Source organism: Poeciliopsis prolifica, unplaced genomic scaffold, assembly GCF_027474105.1.
Source record: "Poeciliopsis prolifica strain line A6 unplaced genomic scaffold, Auburn_PproV2 SCAFFOLD005, whole genome shotgun sequence".
NCBI classification, from domain to species: domain Eukaryota; kingdom Metazoa; phylum Chordata; class Actinopteri; order Cyprinodontiformes; family Poeciliidae; genus Poeciliopsis; species Poeciliopsis prolifica.
Window position 1 is genome coordinate 1,243,088 of NW_026562380.1, and position 25,469 is coordinate 1,268,556.

The 25,469-nt window shown below is 38.7% G+C and overlaps 1 protein-coding gene across 2 annotated transcripts in view; it reads left to right on the top strand.

The window, feature by feature from the left end:
* thada (THADA armadillo repeat containing) overlaps positions 1-25,469 on the top strand; it is a 92,244-nt gene that overhangs the window by 41,251 nt on the left and 25,524 nt on the right. For both annotated transcript variants that reach the window (XM_055029365.1, XM_055029364.1), the window contains 3 exons: positions 8,282-8,450; positions 19,413-19,516; positions 23,555-23,634. In XM_055029365.1, the coding sequence (XP_054885340.1) occupies positions 8,282-8,450; positions 19,413-19,516; positions 23,555-23,634 (353 nt within the window). The remainder of the gene's footprint in view (positions 1-8,281; positions 8,451-19,412; positions 19,517-23,554; positions 23,635-25,469) is intronic.

Here is a 25,469-nt window from a genome sequence, read left to right on the forward strand (position 1 = left end):
ACCTTGACTGCAGCGAGTTGTGTGGTCAGATTTCTTATCAGGCATGGAACCAAGATGGCCTCCCTTAAAGATTCACCAATTGAATGCCAATATCTGTATTGGTCCCAATACTGAAAAAAATGCTATACTGGGCCATGTGGACGATCCATGAGGACAGATCTATGTAGTCTAATTCTATACTTTGTGCTTTATTTATTTTACATAATAATTAGATTTCCTAATTTGACAGAAAATTTGTTGCAGTTTATTATTTCCAGGTTTGACCAGTTTAGTCATCCTACTGTTTTTGTCAGTTTGTTTCTTTATTTATTTACATTTACTGATATAATCCAAATTAAAGTTTTCTTGACATGTTAGTATCTCAGGACTTTTATGTTTAAAAAAAAAGAGAAGACACATTTCAAGTCGATTCAAAATTGTTTATCTGTATTGGGTCGGTATTGGTTAATACTGAACGTCAGATATCGGTATTGGAAGAGAAAAAAGGGGATTGGTGCATCATAATGGGAATTTCTGTTCTAATTACATCATCATAAATATTAGTGTTTTGACACATATGGCGGTGTGTTGTTTCCCACACACCGCCAAATAAGCTTTACTGCTTATTTCAGCTGCTTGTTCTGTTTATGTGAAGATAATCAAGCAATAACTACAGAAAGTATCAGCAGTACAAAGGTTCAAATGACGTTTTTCTAAAACTGCAGCTCCACGTGTGCAACAATTGACGCTAAAAAATAAAAACTTGGAGTCTCAACATTACTGACTTATTAATGTTGATGCAGGTGCCTCTGTAGCATTTCTATAAACGTGTTCAGTATTTTTGTTATTTTTACAGCTGCATCATCCAGTTCTCTGTCATTTTGTACGGTTTAATGTTTATGATGGGTGGAAACGAGATAAGCTTTCTGTTTTGATTCTGTTTTTGTCTGCCGAGGCTCCCCAGCTGTCTAATCTGGCTTGTTTTCATGTGATGTCTTGTACGTCTGTGGTTGTTTGACCTGTTTAGTTCTGTCTTGTTTCTTTTCTTGTAAACCTACCAGGCAAATGGGAAACTACTGTACAGCCTTCATTTTTTTCCCCTCCGGATTGGAGATGAGGGAAAATACTTATGGAAAGTATTTGGGAGGAGTTTAATTGACTTTCTCTGGAAAATTCAGTTGAAAGGTTGGCATCTTGTGTTCCCTTCAGCATAATCTGCAATTCCAGTAAGAAACAGCTGGTTGTCCTTTGTAAATACTTGAAGGTGAAACACAACACATCCAGAAAATATTCACTTTTTCAACAATGTGTCATGTTTACAGCCTTATTCCAAATTAAATCAAATTAATCTTTTTCCTCAAAATATTATACGCAAATGCTCCATTGTGATGGCAACATGGAATAAAAGTAGGCCTGAAACGATTAATCACAATTAATCAATTAAAACTAATTCAAACTGGGGTATACAGGTCATTATTCAGAGCACAAATTAAACCAAAAATATATATACGGTTTGCATTTAAGATAAAAACAGCTTTGTAGAGTTATGTTTTAGCCAAAACTCCTTAACTTCAATTCAAATTCACTAAAGGAATGATATTTTATTGGGTTCTAGGCAAAGGAGTGTTTATTTTCTTCTTTTATCAAAAGGAATTTAATTATTTATCCATTTGCAAATTTTAATGCATTTTTAGAAGTGGTTAAATAAAAAACGCATAGAATGTGCCATTTTCTTGATGCGATTAATCTTCCCAATAATCAATGACTAAAATAATATTTTGTTTCAGTCTTAGAAAAAATATCACAGCTTATTGAAATAACAACAAAAAAACAACTTTTTCTATTACTAAGCAAAGGCTTAATGTATTTAATAAACGTTTTGGTCAAATTACTGCTATAATTAAACTTTGCACTGATATTCCCATTTACAGACAGTGGATGGAATCGTGGATCATCGAATTGTGTTGGAAGATGAAGTAAATATTTCTAATATTAGTTTAATATACATATTACTCCATATTCCATCCTTAGACTTACACTTATTTTAATACTTATTGAACATTAACATCAGATTTTGGATGTTTTGTTCAACCAAAAAGTTAAATTTAAATGTAAAAACCGAAATATGGACCAAAAGTCCTAAAAGTAGACATTATAAAATTTCATATCAATTGATTGGGAGAATCATTTACTTAAATCAGTGCTGGACGAAATAATAATTGCATATATCACAAAACGGTTATTTATCAATCTGTCAAGAATTATTTATTGGTTTTTAGTTTTAAATATGAGAAATTCTGCCACAAACCATCCCACGCCGTTGTTGTTGTTTTGTTTTTTTACTTTAACTATCTATTGATTTATATGTTATTGATTGATTGTCCAGCGCTTAAACTTAAATCCCAGTACAATGTGAGTCCCGAGTTTGACGGAGAAACGTTTATTGGCGAGATGTTTTATGTGTCGCCCTGCTGAGGGGAGCTCTGACACGGAGCTTCGAATGGTTTTACATTATTTTTCCATTCCCCAGTAATCAGAAACAGCTGCTACCTTCTCACCAAACCTCTCGCTGGTGGCCTGGCAGTCCATTAAATCTGTCCTCCAACACGGTGGAGGAGTAATCGGATAGAAAGGCTCTGATTCACGTCTAGCTGAACGAATGTCCAGCCTTTCTCTCACTTGCATGGGAGGCAATAATCTACCATCGCCTTTGAGTCGTTTCTTTTTAAAGCCTCCTGTTCTGCGGAGACCTGGATTGGTTTTTGGCCCGTTCTGTGGGCGTCGGGCCAGGAATGCGGCTCATCTCGCCAAAACGAAGCCCACGAGTTTAAAAAGTCAAACATGGCTCAGCTTCAACTTTTCTGGCTCGAGTCGTTTTTCACCTTCAGAGCATTTCTGGTCCGGTTGGTTCCTTTATCAGACGCTTCACCAGCTGCAGAAAATCCTTGAAAAGGCTGCAGTTTTGTTTTTCCAAATTTTAATTTTTAATATCTTTGATATTCACATTATTTACAGTTGACAACCAGATATTTTCAGACACAGATAAATTTTGTTCTCATTTTCTAAATCAAGAAACTTTTTTCTGCTTTTGGTTGGTTAGAATTACTAAAATTATTTTTATTTGCTGAAAGAAAATTGACATTTCTTAGAAAGGTAATTTATGTAATGAACATTTATTATTCCTATTGGCTTATTGATCATCTTATATTTTACAATTTAACAATGTTATTAAAATTGGGGGATTCCTTTTCTTTTTTTTTTTTTGCTAAATTAGTTTTCCTGTCAGAACGTGTGACAATTCAAAACATAAAATTTTACTATATTTTAGTTTAAAATGTTCCTGCTGTGGAACACGTTGCAGTACGATACATTAATAAAATAAAAATATATATGTATTATGAGAATAAAGTTATAATCTTTATTATTATAACTTAATTTTTTTATCTTCATGACTTTATTCTCGTACAACTGTATTCCAGTAATTTTTCGATTTTATTCTTGTAGCTTTATGATTTTATTCTCCTAATTTAATTACTTTGTTCTCGTAACTTTATTTTGGATTCGTGTGGCTCTAATTCTCTGTTGCAGTAGAACGTAGAAACCTTAACAACAGTCATAAATTATATTATTTAACAGTGATTTAAAATTGTTTTCTTTATTTCTGTTTTTATCTCCAAAGTTTGGTGCTGGAAAAGTTTGAAAAGTGCTTGAATTTAACGGTGGGGAAAGTTTATGTGCAGAGATCAGATCTTTCTTTTTGCCTCCTCTTTCGTTCTCCAGCTCTATTTACTTTTTCTGTGGTGTCTTTGCGTTTCACGCCGATCTGGAGGATTACCAGGAGCGGACACGTCCGTTTCTGACCCGCTCATTTCGCCGCTTCGTTAAGGCTGCGCGTTAACGAGCGGACCCCCGTCGGAGCTGGTGATGTACCAGTGTTTGTCTTTTCATCAGGCGGAAAGCGAAGGAGGAATCTGGTCTCACCATCAGCAGGGAAAAAGCTCCTGGGTTTCATGTCTGAGTCGACGTGTGGGATTTTGTTCCCATCCGGACCATCGAGATGTGAACCGATTTTATTTCAGCGTTGCCAACATCTGCAGCGCTGCATGTTTTAAGATTTATCGCTGCCTGTTTTATTTGGCTGAATTTTATTTTTTCTGCTATTTATATAACCCTCGGATAAAATTGTAGCCAATTTTTTAAATTCAGAAAGCCAACCACGTCAACATTAGACGAGACTGTACAGCGCCTTGTAAAAGTTTTCAAACCCGTTAATTTTTCTCATTTTTTCCAATGAAACCACAAACTTGAGCCTTTTAAAGTGATGAGGCAACACAAAGTGATCCATAGCTGTGAAATGAATCATCACAGATGTTACATTTGCAGATGACAGGATGTAGAAAAGTTGATAGAGTTATGAATGACTTGAAGTTAATAAAACTCCATGAACATGAATGTTTTTATTTTATCTAATAGTTAAAAGTTAAAGGGGCAGTACCATGTCAAATCAACTTTTTTGAACTTAACAGCTCGTATTAAACAACTTGTTATAAAGTTATTCCCTCATCAAAAACATATCTGGAGTGTTGAGTTGATTCTTCCGTGCATGTTTGAGAAATCCTGTAATGGCCACGGCAACCAATCAGCTGTTCAAAACGCCTGGGTGGGCGCAGCCCCGCCTTGATGGCGTAGCCCCGCCTTGATGGCGCAGCCCCGCCTTTGATCTGCAGTTTTCAGGTTTCAGAGCTTATGCCTTCCCGGTTACGCTCAGCTCCTTCGGACTAGCCAGCAGCAATTAGCAAACACTCACTGCAATGCTGGTAAAAATTGTTGCTAAGGTTTTGATAGAGGAGAAATGTTGCATTGATTTCCTGAAGACAGAGGTTCAGGAAGAGCAGGAGATTTTAAAAAGACAGAGGCCCAATTTTAAAGCGTAAAATTTCTTTTAAGTCATACTTGATGTACATATAGCATTTTTAATTCTAACCTATTTGCAATCATGCAACAACTAAAACGGTTTAATTAGTAAAGTAAGTCGTCGGTTTTGTCACAGTTAAAGGCTCACTTCCTTTTTCTCACCTGAGAGAAACCTCGATCTCGTTTTGCCGTTTCGGTGGAGTAATTTGTTCTCTCGGCTCTACAAAATGAGGCCCAGATGAGCCTGGTTGTTGCCAGTCAACCGTCTGCCTACGGATCCCTGGGGGACGCTGCCATTTCTAAAATTACACCCTTCCAAACTGTCATTTCCTTTTAAAAAACAGCTTCATTGGGACAAATTAGCACAGATAGCTAACATGTGGGCCTCAAAAGGAGGAGGAGAGTGGTAGAAAGGGAAGACTGAGCCAGTTTATTACCATCAGGTTTGTTTTATTTTAAAATATGAAACTTAAATTGTTTTTTCTGAGTGTGCCAAACAGTATAATGACATAAAATAAAGAGTCTGATTTTCCTGGAGCCTAAAGATGCACCGATCCATTTCTGTTCACTTTTGAAATAGAAATCTGGGGTTTAATATTGACAAACACTGCTGCCTTCACTTAAAATGTTTCTTTCTTTTAAATTCAGGCATAAATGTACTGAATTGCTACTTTATTTAATACATTTGCACCAGTACAGCACATTTAAATATGCAAATTTGGTCAAACATGTAAAAACAACTTTTAATTTGTTCAGCCAGTGCAATTAGCCAATAAATAAAAGAACTGGAACTGACAGAAATAGGTTGACTGCTGTGGTCTAACATGTAAAAATTAACTGTAACAAATCCTATTTCACACGGTCCAGAAAGTCCAATTAGAAATTCTGATTATAATGTCTTTCAGACCCATTTTACTCTTAAATTAAAGAAAAACACCTTTGTCCGTAAATATGTCTTGTGCAAAACTCCTAAGCAGACATAGCTTTAGTTTCCCTTGTATTTTTAATAAAATGTAAACCCCCCAAAAAACTGAATTAAGCATCTTTTGGTTTCCAGTTATTAATCAGTTCATTCAAAGTATCGTAATGTACTTTGAATGCATCTGATAGATTGTTCAATACATGCTATCAATACTTCTTTTATTTATATTTTAAATAAATATAAATATTTAAATTTTTTGAGATTATTGGTGAATATAATCCATAGAATAATTGATTACTAAAATAATCGTTCCTTAGATAAACCAAAAGGATTTAAAGTAAATCTGGTTCATCTGATGGATTTATTTCAATTAACTCTGAGTTTTTTTGTCCAAATGATAAAAAATAAGTGAAATAAAGTTAGTTGGTTAGTTAGTTAGTTAGTTAGTTAGTTAGTTAGTTAGTTAGTTAGTTAGTTAGTTAGTTAGTTAGTTAGTTAGTTAGTTAGTTAGTTAGTTAGTTAGTTAGTTAGAAATTAACATGCATTTAATAACAATGTAAACTGAAAACCAAAAAGTTTTCAAACTGGTGAAATTATACCAAATGTTCTGTGTTTTGGGTGAATTTCTGACTTAGGCTTATTGCTTATTTTATTCCAAGTGGCTGTTTCAGCTGCAGAATAAACCAAGTCTTTCTGAAATTACCTTCTTCCTGCAGTAACTCTCGCTCTGCCCCTTCCAGTCTGTCTTATCTCATTCATGTTCTGGTCATGTCCTTCCCCCTGTGTCAGCTCTGGCTCTGTTATGACACCGGAGAAGGAAACTCTACCGGCTTGTAAACAGGGTTAATTTTAGCTTTACTCTCAGGGTGACAGGCCATACTCAGCATTATCGGTGACCGTGGGAGGGAAATGTCTGCGTGTGGGCAATAACAAAACGTCGCTTACTATTTCCTGCCCGGTCAGCTAATGACTCGAAAATATTTGAATTCGGGTTTATCGTTCATCTGCAGGTCCAGGAGATGTTGATCTTGTAAAGTTTGCAATAAGTCGAGGAACTGGGTGAGGAAATGAAAGCAAGGTTATGTAAGATCTGAGCAAAAATAGAAGCCAAATCAAATAAGTGGTGAATTTATTAGCATCGAACTGATGGGTCGACAAGAAAACTCTAAAATCCTGAGAGGTTTCTGACGACCTGAGGGCATTTGGATCCAGACAATCAGAACTTTGTAGATCATTAACATTTATTATACATATTTTACAAACGGAGCATTTTGGATGTTGGTAGTAATTGAGTCTAGTTGCGTCCTAAACTCTGCCTTAAACTACAACTTTGGTCATTTAGTCCAGAGGTCTCCATCAAACGCCTTTTCTTTTTGTTTCTTCTTTTATTGCTTAAAATGACCCACAAACTATCACTGCTGCTCCTACATCGCCATCCGCGCTTGATTATTCTAAATTCACATTTGGTACATTGGAGGTTTTACTGGATTTTCCTCAGAAATGGAGATGTTTGTGACTGGAATCGGTTCTTGTGGTGTGTTGCTCCTGGACACACGAACCGACTGAACCTGTTGGTCACGGAGATTTGGAAAATCGGGCGACAATCCTTAAATCGTGGCGTGTGAACCAGACCTAAAACTCACAAGTTCCTCTCTTCTCATCTCACTGCCCTGATGCTCTCTGGCTCTGGCCGCGATGGTAACGTTTACACATCCCTTCAAAATAAGATACATCGTAAAACAAACATTTTACAATAACGACTAACGGAGCCCTGAGGTCGTTTCTGGGGGACAATGACACCCGAAGTGTTGCTTATTCCCAGGGTGTTTGGTCTCTACGAGGCGAATCAGTTTGAAGCTTCATTAACAGCTGGTCACCATATCATGCAGAGCAGCTTGGACTGTGGGAATCACCTTCCGGGATAAATCCATCCTCCTGTCTCTTCTCTTTTCCCTTCGCAAAGAAACTTTCCAAAGAATCTGATCTGATTTTTACTCGTTTTGCTGCTTGTGGCTCAATGTTGGAGACGTAACCAAGAGAATCTGGTTAAAGGATTTTCAAAATAAAAGATCCTCCAGACTCAAATAAGACATAAAATGGAAATATTTTATTATTTCTTGCGCAGCCCGGTACCGGTCCGCGGCCCGGGTGTTGGGGACTACTGCTCTAGATGCTTGTTTTAAGTAAATAATTTCATAATATTAATGAAAAAGGTCTTGTTCCAATGGCAGAATATTTCACTGATAATCAGACATTTTCCCCTGTTATCAGTTATTTTATCTGCCAACAGAACAAGAACTTTTTCATCAATATTAAGAACATCTTACTAAAAAGTTACTTTTAAGTTCTATTTGGAATAGAAACCAGACAAATAATCATTGATAAGATTTTGTGTTTTTGCAGTGTAATTACAAGATTGACCTCAAGTTTCTGATCCATGACGATGCCACCATGTTCGCTGCGCAGATGCAGTCGGTCGGCCGTGTACCGAACCAGAGAGATGGCGGCCCGGGCTCTCGTCCCGTTCGTACTCGACACCCAGATCCCGTCCACCGTCCGGACCGTACTGCAGGAACTCCCTCCAGAACCGGGACCCGGCATCCAACAGAACCACATCCATGGCGCTCTGCTGCAGGTCTGCTCCCACACACCCACATCAACACAAACCAGTTCACTCATACTGGGAATATACATCGCTCACTGTAATCATAGGTTGTTTAAGCTACCGCAGGTTCTCAATTAGAGCTGAAATCAAAACTTCAATCATTCGCCTGTCAGAGCTCTGCGTTTCAGTTTATGAGTCAGAGTTAGGTCAGCGCTGACAGGGACTCAAACTTTCAGCCTGTGGGGTATTTATCCACAAATTCAATTCAAAAACACTTCGTTGATCCCAAAGGGAAACTACATGTCAGACTTTTCACAGTTATTGTCGGTAGTGACAGAAAGAAGCATTTCTTATTGTTCTCGAAATCCAGCTGAGAGAGAGAATATGACAAAATACAAACACTAAATACAGGTTGATGGATGTTGGGGGTTTTGGCTGAAACGATTAATCGAATATTGAAACAATTGTCAACTAATTTAGTCATTGATTAATCACTAACTGGATTAGTTGTTAGCTGGAGGCAAAAAAGCCCATTTGGTGTAAAAAACAGTAATTAAGACAAAACTGCACAAATATAAACAATTAAAAGAGATGTTCAGTGGTCAGCATTTCTGATTTTTAGGTTCACGATTTGATTCAGGAAGGATTTTTAATTCAGAAACCAATTTTTCTATTTGAACTCTCTACAGGTTGTTTAAATTAAGTAAATGAGAAGAGGAAAAGACAATGTGAACAAAAATATAATATTTATTTAAATGTATAAGGTTCTACTATATCAAACTATATATAAACTAAAATAAGTCTTTATATTAGCAGTATTGGGTTAGCTTTGAGACGTGAAAACAGTTTCCTACCCCAGGTAAGATATTGACTGCTCATTTATAGAAAATCCCTTTAAAGACAGAATGTCTGCTGGTTCTACTGGGACAGAATCCACACAGAGCTTATCCAGACTGGGCGGTTATCTCAGGGTAAATACCCATGTTTAGTTCTGTCATTGCACCCTGACCAAACACAACCAAACAGTCTGCCTGTAACATCAACACTGCCAGAGAAAAGGGGCAGAGGGGGATTCCCGGAGCCTTGATGGGGGTCGGTGGGCGCGGCGCGGAGCCGTACCCCGGGGTCGGCGCAGAGAATGCAATCTGCAGCGGTTTCTGCAGAATGAGTCGGAGTGTGCGCCGCTCGCTGGCGGTCAGGACTCCGGGGAGGTCCGCTGTGGGATGGAGGGGTTGCCTCATAAAGACGAGGTTTCAGGGGAAGAGTGGTTTTTAGTTTGTGTTGCTGTCATGGCTGCCACGTGTGGACGCTCCCCAGATGTCTCCCGATCTCGTCCTCCCTGGGTCATCGCCGTCTGTTTCTCCAACATGGATTTCTGGATTCCTTCTGTATCGGGTTGTTGATCATTTATTGGGATAAACGCCTTTCCATACGTGTGTTACAATAAATTCCAACCAATGTTAACCAATTTCCTCGAGCGTCAATAATCAGGATTTCTGAAAAATCCTTAAGTCTTAAATTCATCTATCTCTTCAAAAGAATGTAATTTGGTCTTAAATATGATTATCACAAGTCTGAAATATGTGTAGGTTTTATTTTTCATTGAGGAACTGAGAGGCTACCGCTAACTAGCTGTTAATGTACCCTGCTTGCTAACTAGCTACAATCTAAGCAACAAAGATTAAGTCTAAGCTTTGATGGTTAGATTTCAGCAACCAAGGATCAATAAATCTAACATATGGATATATATTTAAGCAGAAAACAGGCAATGTGTACCAGCATGTATTGATAAAAGCCATTAGCAAGCCGTTAAAATATTAATAAATTGCTTTGCTTCAGCATTCAGTAAATGTTTCTTAAAATTAAATAACTATTGATCAGGATTGTTTTTGTGGGGGGGGGATTTGCACTGAGTGGTTTTTTAATGCTAATTTAGAAATATTTGTAAGACATTTATGCAATATTTGGGCTAATGTATGATGTTAAATGTGACTTTTTATTAATCACCGAATCGATCACGCACTATAACTTGACACCAACTAAGGCTGCAGTCACTTAAATTAAATGTTTTTGACCAATTTGGAGAAAACAATGCACTGAAACCAGAGAAAATGTGGGAATTTGTTAATTTTGTGTGGATTTTTGTCTTATTGATGTAATTTAGAGTCTAAAGGGCCACATCCAAAGATATGGCGGGCCAGATTTGGCCCCCAGGCCTTAAGTTTGATATGTGCTCTAGATCTTGCTGTGACATTAGTCTTTTTATCTTCAGCTGACAGAAGACTGACTTTTGGAATCGTCTTTATGTAGAGAGGAAGGTTCAGGTGTGTGGAAAACTCATGTTGCGACGCGGCTAAACTCGCCGCAGCGCTGCTTTCAATCACATTGGTGGCATGAAGAGACTGAATTGGAATAAAAGTCCATCCAGCTCTTAAATTAACGACGTTATTCGTCACATTTGACAGGAAAAGTTTCTCACCAATGTTTGAAAAGTGAGTTTTAAATGACGGTGTTTATATGTGATGTAATGAAGCGGGAATCGCCCTGGCGACCGGTAAACACATCTTTGATGGGAATGCTCCCACCTTCCTCTTCAGTCCGTTTCCTCATGCCAGTTCCGCTGCTTCGTGCCGTGAAAGGCGGGGATCACGTCTCTGCAGGATGAAATTGTCTCCTGGGACGGACGATTACATTCCTGTATTTCGTCTTCGCCGTGTTCGGGGTTCGTTGCAGGAGACGCCGCCCACCTGTTTTCTAGTTAAACAGGTGAAACAGGAGCTTCATGCTCATTTGAACCGAACTGTAATTTTCCAGGGATAATTTTTAATGAAAAATAAAATTGAATTGTTCTTTTCTTTGTGTCTAAAGAAATAGATAGAAAGACACACAAATAGATAAATGTTATGTAAATCTATTTGTGACGTTTAAAACAATATGTCAGTTATGAGACACATTTGTGTCTTTTTAATTTGTTAAAACACTCAATGTGTTCCTCTTTTCAGTCATTTAAGAGTTTGGATTCACTGAAATGCATCTTCTTTGCTTCCATAAGGACATAAACTTATGAGCTGTACCGATTCTGATGCCTGTAAGCCATGTGTAGACATTCATTTCCTTTTTCCTGCCACCAAAAGCTCACTACACTATTTATACATCTCATTGAGTCTCCTTATCTTCCTGTGTTGTGCAGAAAGGCGTCCCCTTGTGGCCTCTCAGGGTATTGCAGCCATAAAAACTGAGTGAATTTCACTAAATGCAATGCAGCAAGTATGATGCTGCCACCCCATCTTTGCCAGGGGTGCAGTTTCAAAAGCTCTATTATAGTTATATTTCCTTGAACAAGTTATTATATGTTTATACAAATCATGTTCATTACACTTTTGCACAAAATCATTCTTGAATAATGACCTTTTAGTCTCATCAGTTCTGCCTATTTTGAGTTGTTTTAGGATCTCCTGTCGCTTTGAATTAAAATAAGCTGCAGCTGGCCACAACCCCCCAACTCGGCATTTAGGTCCACACATGAAAATGGCGGCAACAGATGAACAATAATACTACATGCATCTTTGAAAAGCGTCAGCAGAGCTTCCTGCACAGCTAAAAATAAGGCAGCAACAAAGCAGCACACGCTGTACACCAGCAGCCATTGTGCAGTGGTAAAACCAGCTGATCAAATGTGCTGGAGCTCTGCTGGGGTTGCTCGGAAACTGGCTGCACTTCACTGGGGTTGCTAGGTAATGGGCCATGCATGGTGATTTGTAAAGTTACTTTCCAGAGGTTTTTGAAATGGCAAATTTTCTAGACACTAAAAAACATGAACTTACTGCCAAAACTTGGCTGCATTTCTTTTTTTAAGCTCTTGGGTTGTTTTTGGAGGCAGCAGAAACATAAATAGAAGCACAAAAAACATCAGAAATTTGAATTTTGTAAAATTGGTCTCTTTTAACGCCTTCAAACAGTTCTCGTCATTGTGGCCCTAATAAATCAAACGTTCTCTTTTGATCAATGGGCTCTATTTTATTTCTGAAAGCAATTTCTTTCATGATTTGAACAGAAACCAGAGGGGACCTGATGGATGATCTGAATGAATGAGTACACCTTATTAATCCCAAAGGGAAACTCACAAATCCGCGGGTATTTGTAGCTTCGATGTCTTTGGGAGTCACACTGCTGTTGGAAAAACTCTCCAGTGTAGACACAACACCATGTGCCTTGAGCTTGGCAGCTTTTTTATGCAGATATTATTCATACATTACAAAAACACAAAGTCTTAAGTTTCTAATGAAAATATCTTGGTACACTTGAAATAAGGCAAAACTAACGTACAAGTAACTTTCCAGCAGGATATGTGAGCTTAGGTCGATAATTCCTTGATATTGATGAAGAAGTTCTAGTTTTACTGGCAGATTATGGGAAATGTTTTGTTACAAGTTAAATAATCTGCCAGTTCCTTAATCAATATTGAGGAATTATTTACTTTAAACAAATCATTGACAAAAAGCTTCTTGTAAGTCAGTTTTGTCTTAATTTCAAATATACTAAGACATTTGTACCAGAAACTAGACCTCAAAAAACTTGATAAGATTTTGTTTTTGCAGTGTAATGAGTGTCGCCTGACTGACGATGCTAAACAAAGCTTGAGCACCAGGATGAAAACGAGCTAGCTCAGCGCTATCTGCCGACTGATGCATATCCAGACTATCGGGTCTGCAGGTGAAGACGATGAAGAGATGTTTGTGTTTGATATGCAGCCTCTGTCCCAGCAGCAGCTGCTGCTGGAGAAGCGACTGAAATTAGCAGCGGGCAGATAGACGTCTGGAGTACGTGTGGAGAGGAGCATCTGACACACACAGCTCCCGATCCGGCAGATAGCGACCTGCATTTTTACTGTCTGAAATCCTCAGCTGGATGTTTACAGTGTGTGTGTGTGTGTGTGTGTGTGTGTGTGTGTGTGTGTGAGGACGCGGTGTTTAGCCTTGGGACCCGTCTAGCGCGGGGCACCACGGTTCGCCGTGTGTGTTTTTGTGTAACAGGTAGCAGATGTTTTTGCTCGGGGGGGGAGAAATGACTTCCTCTGTTATTGTCAGAGAACAACTGTTAGTGGGCCAAGTGGGAATCTGGGAACCATCACAGCTACTGCGCCGCGCCTCACCTCCCTGCTGACGTTCACACACGCTTTACGAATCGGCTATGGTTACGGTCCGGGTTTCCCTCAGTTCCTGGGTTTCTGCTGGTTCTGCTGACATTAAACTTTAATACAATCCTTTGTGGTAGATGCTGACAATAGCAATACTGATTACTAATTAGCATTGAGATGCTCAGTGTTTCCCCAGAAAACTAGCTAAGCCCATAGCGAGGAAGTTTTGAGTTAAAAAATGTTTGAAGTTGACATTAAATTTGGAAATATGTCAATGTAATTATGTTATGGGAAGATATTAACAATTAACATGAACATAAATAAATATAATTTCTTTGCACTTCAGTTGTTTCGCCATAATTAAAGTCTCAAAATATTTTTTGATCCTTTCCCTGTCATTGACTTGTCACTTTATTTGCTGATGTTTTTAACACGTAGCGCGGTAAATACGGACTTTTTTTACGATGTTCCATTGAATAGAAAACATTGTGTTCACATAATTACCATACTATGTTACCATTGTGCTTCTTAACGTAGTCGTTTTAACGCGCCTTTGCTATCACTATTAATGGTGTTTAAAAGAAAAACTTTATTTCAAATAAACATAAAACTCCTAGCCTGGCGGAGGAGAAAGTAAAGCCAGGTGGCCCGCCAGGCTTATAATACACCCTGAAAAAAGTATATTTGGTCTGGTTTCTACTGCTAATATCTTAGTACACTTTAAATAAGACAAAATTAACTTACAAGGAACTTTTCAGTAAGTTATAGGAGCTTGTATTAAGTAAATAATTCATTAGTATTTATTCAAAAAGTTCTAGTTCCTCTGGCAGATTCTTTAACATGGGAAAAATATCTTGTTATACTTGAAATAATCAAGTGTAATAAAAATTTATTATATTTATGCTTGCAATGTTTCCTCCGATTTGTACTCTAAACAAAGTTCACATTAGGAGTAGGTGCATTTACATATTTAAAATGATGGATATTTTGAATATTGTTGCATTTAAAAACTAGAAATGATAATTAAAAATAAGGTTAGATTTTTCAGTAAAGAGTTCTTTACTTAAAACAAGCATTTTTATCTTGCTGAAAAGTTCCTTGTAAACCAAGATATTTGCACGAGAAATTAAACAAATATTAAACATTTTTTGTTTTTAGGCTAACTCCTTTCAGCACCACTTCCACACAACAACAGTCTCTTCCAGCATCCACTCAGATTGTGTTTTGAAACAGAAATTAACCACCATGGATCCAACAGAAGTGGCTTTTGCTGCTGTTTGCGTCAGAATTATGGACGTACCAGAAACGCTGATTCAAAGGTTCCGGCTCGGGATGTTCATATGTTGAAGCCATCGAGATTCTCAACACGTTAAAATCAGTGTAATTAATTAACCAAAATCAAAATATACTTTATACCCAACAGCAAAGTAAAGCAGGAGGTATCTTCACAGGTTTATTTCCCCAGACTGTTTAGTTTCGCCCTTCCTCATGAAAAGAGCCGCCTGTGGCTTCAAAGCTGGCTTAGACGCTGCATTCACACCCTGTGCATATGCAGATGTAAAGCAGCATGACGTGGTGTCTCGAGGACAAACTAAGCTTTGTGTCAGAACGTGTCTGCATTCGGCAACAGGCGCTTTATTTCCTTTTATATTTAGCTCATCTTTATTGGGATCCATTTTTGCCTAATTGGGCGCGTCTGCAATTCGCCTCTCCGCGTCTGCTTTTAACGTCGATTCATGCGTCTCTTTGTGCATGTGTTTTACTGGACGGAGTTCTGGATTGCAGTGCAATTATTTGCACTTGCTCGGGCTGTGTGTGAGCGTGCTGCATAAAGGGCGCACTCTCGCTGCAGCGTGTGGTCAGTCTGTGGTTGCGGCAGTGGGAGGGACGGCAGGGCAGGCTGATAACAGAGTCTGAATGGACCTCACATCCACCACCACTATTTTTGCCGGTCCCAAAAGCAGAGAGGAAGGCTTGCTGCAGCACACACAGGGGGGAAAAAAAGCCCTCTTTCATGCAAAAGTAGTTAGATGCCTCGTTATGAAACAAGGCGTACAGAATGTCTTGATTCTTGTCATATTTAGCACTGCGGTGGCTGGGGTTTCCGGTTCAGCACAAAAATGATGCAAATCGAAGCTGTAACAGCAGCAGGTGTTTTTACCCACTGTTATAAGATATAATAATTAACAACAAGAAGCTAAATTAGGTCAATCTTAAATTAAATGAAAGCTCAAACACCATTTAATCAGAACTCTCCTGTGTGAAAATCTCATATAAGTTTAAATCGTTATATTTGAATCATATGACTTTTGGAGCAGTACACTGCAAAAACATAAAATATTACTAAGTATATTTGTTCTATTGCCAATATTATAGGACACTTGAAATAAGGCAAAACCAAAAAAGTTGGTTTTTAGTCAATAGTTCCTTTATATTCATAAAAACTTCACTTAGAACTTGGGGAAATGTTGGTATAAGTGAAATAATCTAACAATGGATATAGTACTTTTTATTGTTTATGTATTAAAGCAAGCCCCTATATCTCCTGACAACTTACCTGAAAGTTAGTTTTGACTTAATTCAAATGCACAAAAGAAACTAGATCGGCAATATTTGGTAAAGTTTTGTTTTTGCAGTGTATGTTTTCAAAGTTTTTTTCTGTATTATTATTAATATTAATATTTTTTGGCTTGAGATTAACTTGTCAATAGTAATATCATCAAGGAGTCACATTAGGCATGCTAATGTTAGCATTTTGGCTAACTAGTTTGTTTTATGTTAATAATTCCTTAATATTGAAGAAAAAGTACTGGTTGCATTTTCAGATTATTTCACTAATAACAAGACATTATTCCCATGTTATGAGTGTGATAATCTGACATTGGAACTAGCACTTTTTCTTCATTATTAAGGAATTATTTAATCTCCTATATCTTATTGAAAAGTAACTTCTAGGTTATTTTTGTCTTACTTCCAGTGTACTGAGGTATTTGGACTAGAAAACGACTTTGTAAGATTGTGTTTTGACAGTGTATTTAAATCTATTTAAATTGAAAGATTATTGTGAGGATGAGAGTTTATTGAATGCAAAACTCCTATTATCCAATCTGACTGCACAAAGAGTGACATGTTTTAAGGACCTCCCTCTGCTGTTTGGATGATTATTGCTTTCAGCTAATTAAAAGTCAAAATGTAGCTTAGAAGATACTAAATCAAACCAATAAAGAAATATTATGACATGACAAACCTTATGGGGATTTCAGGAGCCATGTCATCTGCTGGTGTTTCTCTAGTACTTCCTGTCCACAGCGCTAAAATAGAATAGAAACAGCATTTATTGTCCCACAAAGGGGAAATTCGGGAGTAAAAGTACCAATTCCTGCTTTACTGCAGTGCAGATGAACTGGAAGCTGCTATTTAAGCAGCCTTGTTTTTTTTTTGTTTTTTGTTTTTGCGGCATATGTACCTTTGAAGACCAAAATTATTCGAACAACAGGCTAATTTTAGATCGTATTCAAGGAAGTGCTTTTTTTATTATTCCGTTTTGGTGCAAAAATAGTTAAAGGTAGAAGAGGAAAGAATCATTTATGATGTGGAAAAATATACATAATGCTCCACAAATAAGCAAAAAATCAAAACTATTGTGGTGAGAAGTCTAGTAATAAATAAAGGAATGTTGAGTTAGTTTGTTGAACTTCAATAAATTTATAAGAGTGTTTGGTTCTGATATGTATGTCTGTCATTGATAATTAATATTATAGTGATACGTACCAATACTTTCAGTTATATTGAGCAAATAATAATATAATAGGTAAATTAATTTATTTCAGTGGACATGTTATGTTGTTTATTTACAGGTGTTTAAAGCTGTTATTTGTATTAATGATGCTGATTTTTAATAAAAACAACACATTTAAGATTAGAATAATACATAAAACCAATAAAAATATATATTTTAACACATAAATATGGGCTTAATGAAAGTGCGTTTAATAATTGCTTCAAGATTAATTTCAAGAAGGTACTTTTAATCTGAAAAACAAGCAAAACAAACACATTTTCTAATTTTACTGATTACATCATCAAATATGTTCCAAATTGTTAGGTAATTCATCCAAACCTTTTTAGTTCAGGCTAAATAAAATCCTAAAGTTGTAGAAAGAAATATCTCTTATTATTGATCTCATTATTTTAGAGGAGTATTGGAAACAGTCATGATCTGCTTGGAACAATTCATATTTGGCTGAGATTCACTTGGAAATGTTTGGATTTTATGACTAAACAAATATTTTCATGGCAATATTTGAAAAATTTGACTTTTTCTTCTACAGCATTTCTCTGTGCTGCTGTTTCATTGTCCCTGATTTAAATCAGCTTGATTCAACCAGCAGCATCTCCACCCACATGGGGTGTTGTTCTCCTCTCCGTCCTTGGGAGGAGGATGAGGAGGAAGAAGAGGAGGAGGAGGAGGAACAGGGAGGCATTGCTTTCTATAAATATTTCGTTTTTCACCATGCCGGGCTGGATTGAGCCGGTTGAGCCTTGGATGCAGGGACTTCCCAGCTCTGGGGATGAGGTGTAGCTGTGGAGGGCAGAGAGGGAGCGCGTGGACACAGGAGGAGGAATCAAACCGTTTCATGGGAAGGAAAGCCTCTGGAAACAGAACTTCCTGTCCTGATTGATGTTTGGTGTCCAAAAGTCCAAAGAAACTTGACCTTTTCTGCATTAAACAGGATTTGTACATCACTAATCTGATCATTTTTGGTCATGGATTCAACTTCTCTTAGTTTTTCCTGCACTGATTCGTTTCTCATAGATCATCTTGAGTTAATTTTCCTGACAGCACAGTGGCTTAGAAGTGTTCAGTTTTTTGAAGCAGGTACAGAAAAAAAGGAAAAACCTCATCGCTGAGTGACAGTGCGAGGAAGAGAGCGTCTCTTGGTGGGGGTGTGAAAGCCAGTGGGTGTTGTCTGGGCGTGGAGAGGGGACGGGGCGGGCCAGGACTCGGTGGCCATGCTTGGTGCTACGTGGTCGGCCTGGTTTTTCCCCACGTTGCCTTCCCTGCACGGCGTAATGAATGGCTTCCTACTGGTCTGTGGCCGTGGCCCCAGCTTAAAGAGTATACTTACCAAGGCTCAGAATACACACCCCAGCAGGCCGGCCAGCCAGCCAGCCAGCCAGCCAGTGTCCTTTCCTCTGAACACTCCCAACCACCGGTCCACCTGCTGCAGACTGGCGCAGATTCTGTTTCACAGCGCTGGTTGAAGTGGGAAGCATTTCCTTTAAAGCACAAGTGGTTTTCTTCTTCTATCTACAGCCTTACAGGGGACTTCTGCAATGCTTTGTTCACTGCAAAAACACATCTGTTGAGAGAACTGGTAAAACATAAACAGCGGCGTGAAGTGAAAGCTGTAGATAAGAGGAAAGTGAAACGCCAACAGCCTTCTGATATTTCAGATATATAAAATAAAAAAACTAATCAACAATTATTGATATCGACTGATATGAAACGCTTATATCGTGATACGTTTTTCAGCCGTATCGTCTGCAGACAGGCAGATGGACAACTAGTTAATCCTTTTGGGATTTTTCCTCGGGAATCTTGTCATTTCCTTCACATCAAACCTTTAAAACATCAAATAAACAAAATATTAACACCCCGATCCCACAGTTTCTCTGTTCTTGTTGTACTCCTGTTAGCATAGCAGTTAGTCGATAAAACTGATTTATCGTTCAGCTCTAGTTTGGTCTGTGGCGGCAGAGCTTGGCAGGTTACGGCCCACCAGGCTGAACCCGGATCCCCCTCCTGCTGACCCGTCCTCGTGTTGTAAATGTGTGTTTGTCTGTATGTGCAGGTGCTGTTTCTGCTGCGCTCCTTCCAGGCCGACTCTCACAGACCCCTGCCAGCAGGAAGTGGCATCGGAGAGGCCCTCCGCCAGCGCATGTGGCTGGCTTCTAGGTAATCCTAGACACACGCATGCACACGTGTTGGAAGCAACGCAGCGATAAGCATCCACTCCCCTCCTGCAGAAGAAAAAGCTCCTTGTTTGTCGTACATCCCCCAGCCGGCCGCGCCTGCTTCATGTCCTGTTGAGGTTTCTGTTTCAAAGCGGCCGCCCGCTGACCCGACTGCAGACCTTTCCACCCGGCCGCCCCTCCACCAAAGAGCCTCTCGCTGTGGGGCACGGTCGGCCCGGCTGAGGTCAGGCCCAGGTCTCCGGTAGATAACGCGCTGCTAGCTTCACTTGGTTACTCTGATGAGGCTTTATTAAGATGACGAGGCGAATTCCTGCTGCCTGGAGCGCGCCGAGGCGTGGCCCGTTTGATCGGGTCTGGGGACATTGCAGGTCAAAGAATCTCTGTATTTTGAAGAAGGAAAACCTTCCAGCCCGTCCAGAACACCACTAATTTGAGGACGGCCGCCTTTCAGAAAGGATGGAATGCATTGTTGTTCTGGTCTGAGTCAGTGCCGGGCTCTGGACTCGCACCGACTCAGGCTTGGAGGTTTTTCTGTCTCCGTGATGCTTTCATCCAGAAATCCAAACATCTGAGTCGTTTGGATTTCTGTCTGATGATTCAGCCCTGCGGAGCGTTCGCTCTGTGCATCATTGTGAAACAGTAACTGGAGCCGAACGGACGAAGGCTTTTCGACTGCCAGACATGCAGAAGCAGCAATCAGCTTCTACGCACCACTAATCTGAAACAAACTTCTGAAAAACTGCAAAAATCTGAATGTTCTTAAAGGGCCGGTTGTGTCAGAACGTACTGATTAAACCCATTAGACTGTTAAAATATTAACGAATAGATGTTTCAGCATTCAATAAGTGTTTATTAAAGTTAAATAATTACTGATCAGTCCCCTGATTGTTTTTGCAATTAAAATAACAGATTTTGTGGTGCTGATTTAAGGAATTGTAAGGAATTTTGTGGCTTTATTGATGGATCTTCAGGGCCACAGAAAAAGCTACAGCGGGCCAGATTTGGCCCACAGGCCTTAATTTTGACACATGCTTTAAATCAAGACTTAAACCCAACTGCTTAACGTTCGACTCATAATAACTGGACATTGACCAACATATTCGATAGTTATTGATTTTGAAGACCCCGCTGTTTTTCTCCTTTGGTGTTTTGTTATATTTTTATTGTTTTTATGGTGTAAAGTACTTTGAAATGTGCTTAACACTTAAGCTTGCTTGATTAATTAAAATAGGAGCTGCAGACCTCCCATATTTAAAACACACTGACCAGGTTTGTTTTAATTAGCTTTAAAAAGAATCGCGTCAGAAAAGGTTGAAAAAGTTCCTCAAACTGGCCTCAGCTTAGATTTGAAAAAGTGTCAATGTGCCGAAGAAGAGCTGCAAACACATTTTCAAGAGCAAACCAGCTGGATTCACTTCAGACCAATGGATGAAAAAATGCCTTACATTTTTTTTTTACAGTATTTTGAAAGTTTGCTCACAGTTTGCATAAGAATTGCGTGATCACAAACACAGATCATGCACCAGCGTTCTGCCAAACATTTCTAAAAGCTTTATCGTCATTGCTGATTGCCGGCACTTTAAAATAACTCCAAATTAATCTGACCTTCAGTCTGAACTTCCTCCCAGAACTCATGCTGTCTGTTTTGTCTCAGGTTGTGTGTGTGAAGCTCGCAGACGGCGGTGCGGTATTAATATCCGGGTGATGACATCATGACGTCAAGCTGACACACTGTACTCTTTGTAGCAGAGCGATCTGGTCTCATCCGCTCTGAACTCTACACACACAGATATTAACAATGAAAATATGCATCGTGATTTTAAGCTTCGCTGTGAAGTGGTTATTTTCTGATTTAATGGAAAAAAATGGATTTAATCCTGGATCAGCTTGGAGCAGCTCATGAGACACTCGTACTCTTTTGCCCTTAAGGTTCAAACAGAAATAAAAGTCCATCTTCGTCCCTTTCCATCTCTTATCCTGAAATCTTTGGCCCCAGTGACAACAGTAACTTTTTTGTCCGGGTCACTGAACTTAAATAACCCAATTATGAGCCAACACATGAGATTATCAGCGTTTTCATTCCAAGATGAGGCTGTTTGGAAACTTTTGTCAATTTAAGGAGTTTTGTTTGTTTAATTTCTTTGATCAGAGATGGAAGGGAGATTAGAGCAAAATAAGACAGCGGTCGTTCCAGTGTCAAACTCGAGGCCCAGGGGCCGAATTTGGTTCGCTGTGGCTTTTTACGTGGCCCTCTAGACTCCATCATTAAATCCTTCCAGTTTTTCACAAGTAAGCAAAATTTACACACTGGTTTTAATACAATTTTTTCTCAAAATTGGTCAAAAACATTGGGTTTAAGCGACTGTTGCCTCAGCCTTACTTAAAGTCACATTTAACATCATGCATTAGCTCAGATACTTCTAAATTAGCGCCATAAAATCTTGCAAAAAAAAAAAAAAACACAAAAGCAATCAAGGTGTTTATTTAACTTTAAGAATCACTTATTGAATGATGAAACAAATGTCTGTTTATTAGTATTTTAAGAGTTTGATTGGTTTTATCAATTCCTTCTGGCACAACTGTCCCTTTAAGAACATTCAGATTTTTGATATGGAGATAAATGAAACCCCTGATTTAGGTTGTTAGTGAAAAGGAGACACAGCTTTGTGAAACATGATGTTCTAATTAATACATTTTGTCGGTAAATTCCACTTCCTGTTGGTAATCGCAGCAGCATACCAGCCTGATCTAACTCTTCATCTGAAGAGTAGAAACAGATGCTGCTTTTCTGTGAAATGTCATAAAATTCTAGAGTTTGCCTTTTTTTTAAAACTATGGAAAAGAGAATAAATTACATTTACTGTTGGCAAGTTGCTCTCCAAACCAAACTGACTCTCCGTGATCTCTTAAATTTTGAATGAATCACATTTACTGCGAAGATGTTAAATCTCATCAGAAACACTCCGGTCAGATTTCTGTAGAAACCAGAGATTTTTCAGATCAGTCTCACTGGGCTGATGGAAACGGTTGAAAAGCCGCCATTTTGTTCTCTATGTGCAACACCTGAAACCTCTGCACCGACTTAGAAATTAATTGTTTCTAAGCATAAATCTTAGCTGACAGCCTCATTGTGGCATTCAGACAACATTACTGTGTACCAACATGCTGGATATGACACTTAAAAAAAAAAAGGAGTAGCTAACTGAAATGCTAATGTTAGCATGTCTTCTCTCTTTTGCTAATATGACTCCTTGTTAATATGATTTCCTGACTGATAAAAACAGGAAAATTTGTTGTCCTGCTTCATAAACTTAATTCTTTACTTTGAGTATTGTAACATTTATCTGCTGGTGTTTCAGCTGCTCTCTCTGAGCTCTTTCAGTTGCCTTAAGAGATATTTGGGAATATCTCAGACTGAGAATTATTTTATTTTATATCTGAAGCCAGCAGAAAACTAAATAAACGACACTGCAGCAGCCAATAGAGACATGTTAAATCACAGTTTCGCAAGCTGTGCACGCAAAAATAGGCCATGACTGTTGGAAATTGTGCAGTTAAACAATAAGATCGACTAACTTTATGCAGATCTAGATACAGTATAATCTGAACATATCTGATTCATCATTAGAGCAGCCATTGAAAATGATACATCACTTATACATTGTTATCCAACACAGGCACCAAAATCACTGGGAGATGAAGAGTCTCAACATTTAAAAGATTAGCAAATGTACAGTGACCCATTTCAGTAGTTGAGCCTTTTTCAGAAGAAAACCTTCATCTGCGATCTTAATGGAAACCAGATGATTGAGGCTGGAGGCTGCATTATTATCTGTCTGAATCAATAGTCTGGAACACTCAAGCAGTCTTCTCCCTGATAAAAGAGATCCTTCATCCAAAACAGTTTGTGTTTTTCCTCCCAACACATTCACAAGCGCATTCAGTCTCTCTGAGCTGATTTTCATCAATGTTTTATTGGCAGATCAAATGTAGAGCTGTGTGTTTGTCGCATTTTCAGGCTGAATTCCTGTTTGGTGACCAGAGGAGCCTTTTTAGATGTACTGATGTGTCTTTGTGGGTCAAAGGCCAGCCTGGAAGGTAAGTTGTGTTTTGGTGAAAACAGATTCTCCACATGCAACTCATCTTGGTACTGCTCTATCAGAATCTGTTGCATTAACTCAAGGAACTAAGATTGTGTTTAGTGCCTGGTTCACAAAATTGTTGGTTGATTTTCAAAGTGTGAGAGACAATAAAACATCTTGAATATAACAGGTTTGGTTGTTCAGAGTGATTTCACTCACAGGCCCCCAGATTTTCGATGGGAAATCTCGCAAAGCCTTTTGAGACTAAACGTGATTTCAGAGTAAACAAACATGGCCGACGACAAAGAAACAACGGCAATATTTAGTGGACTATATTTAACAATGAAAAATGTAAACAAAGATTTTGACGCGTGAATTAGACATTAGCAGTTTCTGAAATCCTCACTGTCAGACTCCAACAACCGATGCGTAAATACATTGAGATCCTTCAATGTCTGATTCATGCCTGAATAAGGAATGCTGGAAAAGACAAGGGTTCAGTTATTGACTTACCTCTCAGAAAAAAATGTTTGTGTTCAAAGAAGGTTGTATAATTGCACGTCTCTTCACAGCCATTGTAACGTGTCATTGTAAACTTTGAGTTGGGTGGCGTGGCCAGCAGAAGCTTATTTGTTTTTAAAGATTTAAAGCAGCTCGTTCTGAAAAGAGCTCAAACTAGAGACTGAAATCTCATTGTCTAAGAATGATTTTGTGCAAAATGAACATGTTTTGTATAACCCATAGACCAATCCTCACCTGTTCAAGGAAGCATAAGAGTTGGATTTAAGGTAGGTTCCACTCTTTTAGGATAGACTAAGTGTTATTTCTGTTACTGAGCGGTACTTAACCCCATCATTTACGCTCTGTGATCGCTCCATTCGCCCTGAATTTCACTCTAAATTTGCTGCTTCCTCCTTATTGAGAGCCAGAACCTTCCCAATGGGTTGGGTAATCCAGAGAAGACCCACGTCTGCGCCGGCTGTGTGCGCTCGCCAAACTCTGGGGGTCCCTGCTGCGAAGGAATGTGAAACCAAAGGCGAGCGTATTGTCTGACAGATGGCGGGTTTGGGCTTATGACCCAGTTTATGGAGGACTGGTGTTCGGCTACGTCGGAGAGGAGGGAGGGAGGCTCGTGTTATTTGGTCGGCCATGTGCCGAGCACATGTTTCGTCTTGACAGTCGAAGCAGAGAGGAATTCTGGAAATGAGGATAAAAACTCTTCCTGGCTCGTTTGGTTCTGCTCCTTACATAAGAGAGACCCGATAGGACCTGGGTTCCTGTCATGCCTCTATCTTGTTAAATATCCCAAAGCAGTTGTCAGGGGTTTCATCTGTTTTTATGCACATAAAACTACTTCCCTTCTAATTACCTTAATTTTGTCAAACTTACGTTTTCTGAACTTCAGACAGATACTTGACTCTAGAAACCGTTTTCTTACTCTAAATTATTATGGTATGTTTGTGTTTGTTTTATAACTTGGTGAGTTTATCTTCTGTTGCATATGAATGAAAATAAGTTTTATAGCTTTGACTTTTTGAAAATGCTAGTCTTTAGCATCCATACAGCTTGCAACTGGTGCTGTTCCAATGCATATGTGAACGCAAAGTGGGCCAGAGAAAGTGGACTAAAGCACAGGGCATTCTGGGTAAATACTAACGCATGAGTGCAGCGCTAGGAGGAGAAAGACCAAAACAAAGACAAAAGAGAAATGCTCCATCCACAAGAAAGAAGTTGTGCTGATTTCTTCTGAGATTTTTATGTCGTTTCCTCCTGTAGTTTTTGGTGCAGCGCCCCCACTGGTGAGGAGGGGAACAGGTTTTTCCAACGGTTTGGTTCACAGTGCAGTGTGGA